This window comes from Plutella xylostella, chromosome 4 (genome assembly GCF_932276165.1).
Source record: "Plutella xylostella chromosome 4, ilPluXylo3.1, whole genome shotgun sequence".
NCBI lineage: Eukaryota > Metazoa > Arthropoda > Insecta > Lepidoptera > Plutellidae > Plutella > Plutella xylostella.
This window is the reverse complement of record NC_063984.1, coordinates 10331693-10344389: the sequence shown is the minus strand read 5'-3', so window position 1 is coordinate 10344389 and position 12697 is coordinate 10331693. Positions and strand designations below refer to the sequence as shown.

The following is a 12697-nucleotide window of genomic DNA, read 5'->3' as shown; positions in this document are numbered from 1 at the left end:
GTTTCTCCGTGAATATCTAATTAATTTACTCTTTATCTCAATTCGTCGGGATCTTTTTTTTTTTTTTTTTTATATTTTTTTTTATGTATGTTCACCGATTACTCCGCCGTTTATGAACCGATTTTGAAAATTCTTTTTTTGTTGTATTGGGTTGAGCTTCCAGGTGGTCCCATTTTTTTTTCAGAATTTTATCTCACCCCCAAGGGTGGGTAAAGGGGTAAAAACAGGGTATGAATTTAAATTTTGGGCACATATTAACCGATTCTAATGAAATTAAGAACGTAAATATAGTTCTTATAACAAAAAAATATGATGGTGACCTTGAGCTGATCTGATGATGGAAACGGAAGGCAGTCAGGGGAACTCCTCAACGGTATATAGCAACTACTTCGTGTTTAGGCTTGAATGATTCGTATTGATTAGTAGGACATTTTGGTATCATTTGCACCTTACTTTTGATTGAAAATTATTACAAATAAACTAAAAACTATTAAATAAAATAATAATTAAAAAAATTAAAAAACCGACTTCAAAAAACCACTAAAATGTAAGAAATAATTTAAGGTTTACACAAATTCTACTCGTATGAGACAGTACAAATATACCTAAGCAGGAACTGTTCTTTTTTGAAGTTGGTGCCATATTTCTTCAGATTACTTTGTCACCGCACCAACATCAAAAAAGAACAGTTCCTGCTTAGGTATATTTGTACTGTCTCATACGAGTAGAATTTGTGTAAACCTTAAATTATTATAGTTAAGGTTTATGAATACTTACGGGGGATTGATTTATTATTAAGTAAGTAAGTAAGTAAGTAAGTACTTACCGTACTTCTTTGGATCTCGTAGGTCGTTTCATATTTAGAGGTACATACACATTTATGGAGTCTGTAGGATATAACATAAGATGCTAATATTTTTGGGATTGAAACTTTATTGCTCTGTAATCTGGAATTATATAAATTTCCTTGATTATTGCGTGTATTCTTCGTTCTACACCGACGCTGATACCTACCACAGCAGCAGATGTGATTAGCAATCTGAGCCTGTCACGTTTTGGCCGACAAGAAATGATTTGTACGAATATTCGCCGGTTCCGTCGATAATTCGTTTACCGCGCGTGTGTCGCTGCCGAATGTCGACAAATTAGATTTCCACCCATCGTGATGGATGGCGCCGTCCGACCAACTAGCTAAAACCCCCCAACCAACCCGATATCACCTTTAACTACTGCGAAATAGAAATCACGAGCGTCCAGATACGAGGTCACTGTAACTGGTGGGTACGCCGAAATATCCCCAGCGTTAGCGCAGAGTAATTTCGCCCCTGTTCTAATGGGGGAAGATAGGGTTTTCAGCGGAATGAGGGGGAGTATTCTGATTGGACTATGTCGTGATCGCGTCGGCAATCGTGGGTTCATGTTGGAGGAATCCTGTTGGAATATAGTGCGACTGGTAAGGTGATGTCCGGTGAAGTTGTCATTTGGCCGAAATGAGATGACGGATAGATAATAGGTAAGTACTATGGTTTAGTGTACTCAACAATACAATTTATAGGAGAAACCATGGAAAAAAAACTAAAACGAGGGTTATAAAATTTCAACTCATAAACTCATAAGTTCCTAAGGATGAACTTAAGTTCTGAAAAATCACATCACTCCATGAAATATTTGCTTAAAATGTCTTTCTGAGGACCAGTTTCTCAATAAAGTATTTAATAAGCATGAATGTAAGTTCTATTCTTAATTCCAGCGCAATCCATACTTCCGTAAACTTCGAAATGGTGTTCTCAGACCAGTAAGTACTATGTACCAAGACCACGAGAACAAAAGATTAAAATCTAAATCTGAACCACGAATCGTATTTGTCCAAATTAGCTATTAATATCTTATACGATGGTCGTATAATTCCGGACAATACCGACATCTGATCCGGTTATAATCGGATTGTGCCAGTTAATATTAGTTTTCCCCATTATTTTGCCGATACAAGGTACGGATTGGGGCGGCCACATTGATTTTAATAAGATTTATTTGAAGAAAATTGCTGTTGGCAATATTTATTTGCTCTGGATTTAAGTGAGGGAATCGTATTTGAAATGAAAAGGTATGAAATCTTTTGTACTTATTAATTAATGAGATGTGGCGGAAGACAGCAATAGCTTAAGTAAGTACTTGCATTTTTTTATTATACAATATAATTATGTATTTTGAGACTTTGCTTAGTTTGTGGTCGGATGGCCGTGTGTGAGATGTCCCCAAATATTGTTATTATACAAATACATAAAAATATAGTCATGTTGCTTATCTATCTGTCTGTCTCATATTAATGTTGTGTGTTTATGTAAACTTAACTTAATGTTAGTAATTTTGCGGTGTAACCTGTGTATGTGTTTTGTTAAGTAAATAAATAACTTATCTATCTATCTTAACGTCGTGTCCTGCTCCTCATGTCGCCGCCGCCTATTGCCACCTTAATTTTTACACGTTCCGCCAATTACCCCGCTCACCCTCTAATCAACGATTGGAATTCGAATTACAAAGTATCGGTAACCGTTATTTCAGATACCGGTATCATCCTCAATATCGGTGATTAGCTTTGAACAATCAGAAATAGAGCTTAGGGTAGAGCTTATGGTTGATGCTACCCTTGGATGCAACATTTGCTGTGTGAATTTCACCCTTAGGACCAACGAGATTTTAATTCGAACTAGATGGAGTGTCTGTGCAAAAGAAATGTCTCGACAAATAACATCCCACTTCTACCACTGAGCTCTTATTTTAAACTAGCTGTTCCCGCGAGCTTCGCTTCGCCTTAAAAAGTTTTCCCGTGGGAATTCCGGGATAAAAAGTAGCCTATGTTCTTTCCCAGGGTCTAAACAGGTATACCAAATTTCATTGAAATCCGTTCAGTAGTTTTGCCGTGAAAGAGTAACAGACAGACAGACAGACAGACACAGTTACTTTCGCATTTATAATATTAGTTAGGATTAGTTCGGTTAGAAGATTTAAGACTTTATTTCATTGGTACAATTGGTTGTCATTAGGTTGAACTTAAAACAAAATGTGGTCAGTTTTTACTTTGTTTTTGTATGTTCTTGTTCGTATATCGTTAATCTAAGCTTAGGACGCCGAATTGAGGCCGTCAAAGAGTTAGTTTAAGTGAGTCAAAAAGAGATAGAGTAGCAACAGCAAAATTTTCAAAATTTTTTTTTTAAATCATTGCTGCAATTCTAATTCGAATTTTTTTCAAAATAGTAGGTATTTTTCGTGGCTTCTATCGCTTCATTCTACTCTACAACATAAAAAATACTATAAATAATCAGTAAGTAGGTTCTTTAAAAAAATATTATGTAGAGACGAGCGAAGGGAGCAAGGGGTGGATATTTATCTATTTTGTTGAATATACTTTAGTTTAGGACCTTTAGGTCAAAGAAGTCCGTTCTAATGGCGAGTGTGTTAACGGGCAGTATTACCGAATTATGAAATTAATATTATATAGACAAAAAAAAGAGTTACTGTAGAATTCATATCCGGTTTGGTTATCTTTAAATAATTTTAGCACTGAATAATTAATAGACTGTAGGTACTTAAAAATAATATTAAAGCATAGTTAGGTACTTACATACTTAATACCTTAACTTACTATGATGATGATGATAATAATAATAGGGTTATGTATGTATTTGTGTATGTATGTAATGTATTTATGTAAATATTATAAATATATTTTTATTGTATATATATATTTGTATTGTACTCAATATAGACCATCTTCTATCGTCTAAGCCAAGCACAACCAATAACTTTTACTACATCACCAAAGGTTAACTGGTGATGTAGTAAAATTTATGTGTTGTTCTCTACCAGGTAGAGAATGCAACGAGCATTAAGTTCGCCTTTGTACCAATTTACTTTGTGCAATAAAGAATTAAATAATAATAATAATACTAATTAAGGATCGGATGAAAGTGATTTTGTAAATAAAACCTATACCTAAATAATAAAATACCTATAATTAAGATATTTACTTATCACACACAACAAATGAAGATCAAATTTTCAGCAACCAAATTCATTCGCTAGATAACTTTTGTCCGACTGTTGAAAAATCTACGCTAAAAGACTAAAATCCTAACTAATATTATAAATGCGAAAGTAACTGTGTCTGTCTGTCTGTCTGTCTGTCTGTCTGCCTGTTACTCTTTCACGCCAAAACTACTGAACGGATTTGAATGAAATTTGGTATACATACGGTCTAGACCCTAGGAAAAAACATAGGCTACTTTTTATCCCGGAAATCCCACGGGAAAACTTTTTAAGGCGAAGCGAAGCGCGCGGGAACAGCTAGTTCATTATAAATAAACAAATGATAAATATACAGAAATTCAAATTCCTGAATTTTTCGGGCTATGTTTTTCTTATAGGTACTTGGCTAAAGATAGAACTATAACTATTGTAGTCATTGGATTGAAAAAATGTCGCCACAATTAAAATGTTTAAATTGGTGTATTTGAGTAATTTAATAATTAGGTACCAATATATTTAAGTAATTTAATTTTTTTTTGTATTTAATTATTTATTTATTTATTTATATAAGGCACATCAACAGTACATGTTACAATACACTTATAAAAAAAAAAGTTAGAGAGGTACTTATCAATAACATGTACCAATTACAGACATGCATTGTATTAAATGGATATTTAAATTAACATATACGAGTAGGTACCTATTTCATTTGCAGATTTATGATACATTTTGAGGCTGTTGCATGCACTATAACTAGGCAGCCTTTTTTGATACCTATTATTTTTACTTTGAAATTTAGGTAGGTAATAAATTATCTGCATACAATAAATATACCGGGTGCATACAAGCAATAAAGAAAAGTTATTTTTACCTTTTATTTACAAGTAAAATTATGTAAAGGCGGTCTTTAAATTATCTCTAAGTATAATTTCTTTGTTTCAAAAACATTCATTAAATTTTTACAATAGAAATAAGTAAATTAAAAACTTACGTATCAAAACCTAGCTGAAACTCACTTATTATAAGGTGCATAAATACCATATCTTGACTCATAACTTCATAAATATTAAATATAAAGACTTCCGTCGGAAGTTTTGTGGCGCCTACTAGAACAACGCATTTTGTATAGTAAAATGTTTCACTTTTCTACTTTAATATCTATCATAATTATTTTGAATGAGAACTTATTACAACTTACAATAGCCACGTCAACAGCCACCTCTCAGAACAATAACAAACATTTAAACTAACTGAAGGGTAATTAATAGTAGGGCTTACCTTTTGGGGTGACGACGCGAAAGGCGCTGTTGGACACCGGCCGTGGGGAGGCGTCGCGGCGCCCCGGGGACCCGCCGTCACTCCGCACCATCGAGAAGTCCAAAGGCATCGGAGGCATAGCACTAACTTCCATTTTTAACACGACAAAAATCCAATAAACTTGAAACAAAATCACATGACGACGGAGAACCAATTTGGAAAAAGAACAAAGTTCGAATGTATTTAAATTTTGACGTAAACGAATTCCAGTTTGAATTTGGAACCCTTCGGGCGAGCCGTGCGTCCGCCGCGGGTGGCCAGTATGTTTTAAGCTCCGAGCACACTTGGCGCTCTCTCGAACCGCTTTCGGGCGGTAAAGCCGAAATCTTCGGCGTTTTCGTAGTGTTTTCGACCTTATCTGCTTCGGAGCAGGGTGGGCGGGGCCCCGGAGGCTCCGCCCCCGCGGCCGCCATGTGCCTCCGTGACAATCACTTTGTATAGGTAACACAATAAAATGGTTCATGATGGATTTTATTGTGCTCCTGATGCACTTATTCTTTCGGTATGTGGTATAATTGGATAGAAAATTTTGCCGGTGTCTTGTTTAGGTGTTTGCATACGAAACACTAATTTTAAGATTAAACTTTAGAATTTTCAAGATTATATTTTGTTTGAAATACTTATTTTTACTGATCTAGGTATTTTTTATGACCGATTGTAATATTGCATATTTTTAATAAACTGTTAATCAACATTTTAATCTTGATTTAAAGATAAATAAATAAAACTAGGTATATACTTAATTGATCTTAACTCAAAAAAAGTTCTTTATACAAAAACGAGTTAAAATAAAATTCTACAGCTCTGCCACCAAATAAATAAAGTCACCTAGTTCGGTTTCTAAACTACACAATTGTTTTGTTGCTGCGCTAAATGAACTTTTTGAAGACATTATGATAATATATATCCATTTGGACTATAGAAAGAAAAAAAATATGAAATTGATTATAATTTTTTTATATCAATATAACTAATACAAACCCACCTTGTATACCTACGCGTACTATAATTATAATTTAAAGAAAATTTGTGACAAATAAAGGGTGAAAAAATATATTATTTCTTCGGACGGCTCGTTAAGCTAAGTGGGTCCCGATGTCCCGGTTTCACCGGTTTCTGTTTCAGCAGCAGTCATAAAACCTAGAGGCCTTCGGGCAGCTTGACAAGTTGAAGATGAGAGAAGTTGTCGGGGCTCCACCAACCCACACTAGTGACAATTTCTCTCATGGTGGCCAGCGTGGTGGACTAGGCCTAAACCCTTCCTTCATGGGAAGGAGTCCCTTGCCCCAGCAGAGGGAACGTGATGGGTTGGATGATGATTATGAATAATATTATGTAGGGACTTGGCCATTTGACCCCAGACTAGGCCAAGCCTGTAAATTAACCTGAATAATGCATATTGCACTACAGTTTGAAATTATTGATTTGAAACATAAAATTTTGGCAAAAAAACTCAAAAACAAAACAAATACTTATCTCAGAGATGGGTGAGTTTAGGGTAAGGCATTAAGTATATATTAGGTTCCATCTACTGCAAATACCTTCCTCTATCACCCATTTTTTAAAGAATAAATCGATTTACAAATCACCCTATATAAACTTTTTTTTAACGGCCCTTTGAAAACGTCGCGTATGTTCGAGGTCTAAATGGAAAATGACAAATGACGTGCGATTTGTTGGGAGTTTGAGACTGTCTAAGAAGGAGAATAGACAGCCAGAATTCGTATCCGTGACCTAGACCTCAGTCGCCAGCGGCTAACCACTACACCATCCGCTCCAAGAGGCAAGCCACCCAGCGAGCGGCACAAATCAATAGCCGATGTAAACAGCCACTGTGACCCGAATTAACTGTCATCATTATATTATTGAACCAATCGGGGGCCCGGTGGGTTCCTAGCTGAGCTGGATTAAAAAGTTATGTTTTTTTTATCTTTGATGAAAAAAATGCAAGTATTTTTTCTGTAATTATTATTTAAATTAATAAAAAAACAGACCTAAATATCACTAAAAAGTCAGTTTTTTTCAATGTTACAGTGCAAAAATACCTATGTGGTGAACACTAATCCGATATAGTTTAATTTTATACTGTTCTAGATATATAATTAACGGAAGTTTTGATTGGTTGCAATTTCAATTGTTTTCTTTATTGCATTGTAAGGTTTTTCAAGTCAAAACTGCTAAGGCTCCCATTCCATGGTAGAAGTGCCCGTATAGGATTACACCATGATCGGAGGGAGACAACAATGGCTAATCCTGAGGAGTGACAAAGACAGAGTTACGTTTATTGCAGTTCATCGGAAAATTATTGCAATCTTCAATGATTTTTATGTATTCTGATAAATTAGCAACAGGTTGTTTTTTTTTGTTTGTGTATTATGTTGTTTATGAGCTGATATAGCTACATATATTGTTTTATAGGTTTTCTTTCATATAGTAGAATAGAATAGAACTTACTACTTACTAATTTCTTTAACCCGTTCAGTATGGCCAATTTACCTGTCAGTCTATCTATAAACATTACCTTCTTTTTACCTACATAATTATTCAAACAAAAGCGAGTCATTAAAAAAACGCAATTATCCCTTAAACAAAACGTTGTGACATTTAACAAATTAACCCGGCGACTTGGCCGCCATCTAGCGGCAACATTTAAAACAATGAAAGCTTCAATTTTTCACCGGCCCCGGCAGATCCGCTAATCCCCGCCGCGTTTGCTTGCAAAAACTAATTACACCCGCGCTCGAAATGATAAAGCAAAACCATCGTATGCGATATTTTTATACGCGACCAAGCCGGCGAAATTAAATTCCACGACACAACGCGCTTAGTGTACAATCACCTTTATTTCTGTAAAGCTGCAGTCGAAAACACCTTGGCAGGACAGAGGCGGTTGTTGCACTACGAAAATGAGAAGCAAAAAAATATTCAGCATAAAATAATCCTAGCATAATCTCGTCGGGTAAATCCCATTATTTTGATCATCCACCCCGATTGCCATGCTCCGCTATATCCAGCCGTGAAGGGGGGGAGGGGGGTGTTGTATGGAAATCGCGATCGTAACTTAGGTCCAGCTGGATCGTGTTTGATTCGGGATTTGCTCGTAAAAGTTGATGCGGTGAGAATTCTTCCGCTAAAAGTGCGGTCAGGGATTTGGTTTGGATTTCGTGCTTTATCTACCTTCACCTTCGACGCATACAAAATAGAAACATAAAAAGGAAAACTGCTCTAATGAATATCGTGGACTGAAACCTTTGCATTCTCATTTGAATAATCTCTCTACAAAATAATCTCTAGAAATTCACCTTGCTCGCTTTAACTCCATTAAAATTTAGCGCTGGCAATCCACCGTTCATTTTAATACGGACCTTAAAATTCCGAGTGGGATCAAAGGTCAATTACACACGGCGGCTCCTCGGCGGAAACACGGGCCAATTTGTTTGGAGTCGCTTCTGAGTCGCTATAAAGATACAAACCTCATTAACCCGCCAGTTCCGTAGGTCACAAAGGCACCCGAGTTTTGAATACAGCAATTTATCCCAAGTTAATTAATACAAAACATTAAATGCTAAACTACAAGCCCGGCGAAAATCCTTTAGAAGTTGCCTAAAAGAGAGCGCGCACTTTTGCGGAAAAGCTACCCCGTTGCCGGCTGTTTACTTTTAATTCCAAGTCAAAATTTTATTCAAATGTCTTCTTTAGTAAGGTAGCGTTCATAGCGTTCTAATGAATAGGTATTACTATTTAAACTATCCGCGCATTTATGACGCTTTAATATTAGTTACAAAAGGGACAACAACCATGATTTGTGTCCCTACAAAAAATGCTTTAACAGACACAACAAATGATATGTCAAAAATACCTGGCCAAGCGTACAGTAAAAAAGAAGAAAAAATAAACGAAAAGACGTGTAATCTATGGCGATATCTCCCTTGCGCGTGTAATAACTGGGAGCACAAGTCTCTCGAAACGCTCATAAAAGTTTACAACAAGAGTATAAGCTGTATAAGGCTCCCCCTGCTGCAAAACAAAAGCTTGCGGTATTTACTGTAGGAAAATTACAGTTAAAATAAATACGGGGGCCGTGGAGCTATTTGCATTTAGATGTCACATTAGGACAAGGCTCAAATTGTACGGTTTGGCGGGGTTTTATCTTTTTAGCGGAATAGCACCGCCGCCGCCGCCGCCCGCTGACCGCTCGAATTACGCAGCCGTTTAAAAGTTTAACTAATTAAAATGTTGTTTGAGCCAAGTGAAATTCATTTAGCTGATCGTTATTTTTTATAGCGTGCTAATGGTGTTTTATTTGGGATTATAATTCGTTTTTTAAACATTTTTATACTAGATAGAATTGTAGACTTAAATAAAAAAAAATGCTATAAATACAGATGGAACTAACAGTAATTTTGTGTTGTTAAATTTATAAAAAATCATATTGACCAAGCTCATATTAATGCGTCGATAAAACTTCATACCTGATAGGTACTTATCTAACAATTCAATAATTTTAACAACTTTATTGTTTAATTACACGGTTAGTTACCAACTTCCCAGACTATTGACACATCAAAAAGTTCACGAGAGAACAAAAAATCTGTCAACATCTCCAACCCATAATGTCACTCATATCTGCAACCACATGTTGTCTGTAGTCTAAACCTAATCTAGATCTAGTGTTCACCACATTGCCTAGGGTCGACGGCCCTGGCCTGCCACATATGACAAGATGTGCAGACTTCCTGTCAAGTTATTATACTTTTAGTTTTGTTTTTGCATATGGTGGGTACTTATTGCAGATGCTTGCAGAATATGATTTATTTGATGTAATACGAGTAATTAACGACTATTCCTTTCACAATTTCTTTTCCACACATATTTAATCTTATGGAGGAAGTGTTCAAAACTTTCCATATTGAGAAAACATAGGTAGGTATTTCTGTATAGTCTCAAATAAAAAAAATATATCACCTTATTTTAACTCCTCATGCAGGTAATTACAAAATTTTCATGTAAAGAATAGAATTCAGAATGATTTTTAGGTATAAGCACATATTTTTAAGGAACAAAATTTACTCAAAAACTACAGTATGGATTTTAAAAATTATTTCTCATTTAGAATCTACATAAACCCTTCAGGAGTGATTTAAACCTATAAAAAAAATATAACGGATGTTTAAAAAAAACTAAAGTAATTCTGCTGAATTCCAATCCAAAAATCTAATCCCGCACAGTATTTAAAATGATTAGGTATCATTGCGTCAGTTTGTCTCACTCCAATGAGCTTTGTCCCAATTTCGCAGTCATAATGAAGCTTAGTCATACGTCCCGCCAGACAGTCAGTACACTTCGTAATAATATGACGGCTGAATGGCGTAGTGGTTAGTGACCCTGACTGCTATGCCGAAGGTCCCGGGTTCGATTCCCGGCTGGGGCAAATATTTGTTTAAAGATAGATATTTGTATTCGGGTCTTGGTTGTTGATATTTATATTTAGTATCTATCTATGTATGTATCTGTGTAGATATATCAGTTGTCCGACACCCATAACACAGGTTCTGCCTAGCTTGGGGTCGGATGACCGTGTGTGAGATGTCCCCACATATTTATATTTATATATTTATATACAGTAATAGTTATCATAATGGTATGTTGGCTGATGTTCACATAGTATCTAGCCACACATGGGGTGGAAAAGGTAGATCGGTATGTTTTTTTTTACTTTTATTATTATTAAATACTTTATTGCACAATAATAAAATTATGTACATAGGCGAACTTAATGCTAACAGCATTCTCTTCCAGCTAACCTTGGGTGTTGTGGAGAAAGTTATAGGTAGTGCGAAAGACTGAGAGGAAAGATAATTTTGTAAAAATACCTACAAACACTAGAATACACTTACTTGTATATAATACATGTATAATAAATATATACCTATAAGTTACATACATATACAATACATAAACCTAATACATACTATACTTAACTTAAATAATATTTTATATATATATAATAATATCATCGTCACACTTACATACTACTTACAACAAAACATGTGTATTATATCAGTTAAGCTGATTGTTCTGTTTCTGGAGGTAGTGCAGACGAACCTTAGACTTAAAAGTTTCAATGGACTGCGATTGCCTTATATGCAATGGTAACTGGTTCCACAAGCGAACCGCTGACACGGTGAAAGAATCCGAATACCCTGCCGCATTATGCTCTGGGGTTCGAAAGATCAAATTTCTACTTGACCGTTGAGGACGGTCAGTAGAGTCGAAGAATGAGAAGCGTTCTGTTAAGTAAGAAGGGGCATTAGGATCATACACTATACCATAGACTAGGGAAACAATATGAGCATTCCTTCGATGACGGATATTGAGCCACTTGAGTTGATTCCGAAATGTGGAGACGTGATCATACTTACGCAGGCCAAAAATATAGCGAATGCATAAGTTGAGTAGACGGTCGAGTTTATCAAGTAGCTCTTCGGTGAGATCAGGGTAGCACACATCTGCGTAGTCAATAATAGGGAGCAACAAGGAGTTGACTAGCGTAACTTTGGTCGAGTACGGCAAGAAATTCTGCAGTCGTTTTAGTCCATGCATCGAAGCATAGATCTTGCGACTAACTTCTGAAACTTGCAATTCCCATGACAGGTTATTCTGAATGTGAAGACCCAGGTTTTTAACATTGTTACAGTAACTCAAGGAAACTCCATCAAATGTTACTGGTGGTAGTGGGCCGTTTCGCAATCTAGCCAAGTGATACCTGCTGCCAACAAACATAACTTGGGTTTTAGTGGGATTAACTAGGAGACCGTAAGCTGCTGTCCATGTTTTGACAGCCTCGAGATCAGCAGTCATCCTGTCAATAGCCTCTAAAACTTCACCGGGACCACAGGAAACGTAAAGCTGAAGATCGTCAGCGTACAGGTGGTAGGAGGTGAACTTAAGGACAGTGACAAGGGTATTGATAAATACTGAAAAAAGGATAGGGGAAAGGACACCACCTTGGGGCACGCCGGCTGTGACATCACACCAGTCTGATTCAATATCATCGGCCCGGATGCGTTGTCGGCGACCACTCAGATAAGAAGAAAACCACTCGGCTACAGAGCCAGATATATTAAGAGAACGGAGTATGGACAGGAGGATATCATGATCCACACAGTTGAAAGCGTTGCTGAAATCAAGAAGTGTTAGGAGAGTTAATTGGCTATCGTCCACAGCCTTGCGAAGGTCATCAGTAATTTTTATTAGAGCAGAGCAAGTACTGTGGGATGGACGAAATCCCGATTGAAGGGGGTTTAAGAGATTGTTAGAAGAGAGAAAGCACGAGAACTGTCGCAAGACT

The 12697-nt window shown here is 36.2% G+C and overlaps 1 protein-coding gene across 1 annotated transcript in view; it reads right to left on the bottom strand.

Moving 5' to 3' along the window:
• Positions 1–5664, bottom strand: part of LOC105398698 (zinc finger protein Gfi-1b) — a 48500-nt gene extending 42836 nt beyond the window's left edge. The window contains exon 1 of the mRNA XM_038121207.2: positions 5308–5664. Coding sequence (XP_037977135.2) covers positions 5308–5440 — 133 coding nt within the window. The 5' untranslated portion in view covers positions 5441–5664. The remainder of the gene's footprint in view (positions 1–5307) is intronic.
• Between the last annotated feature and the right edge of the window lie 7033 nt (positions 5665–12697).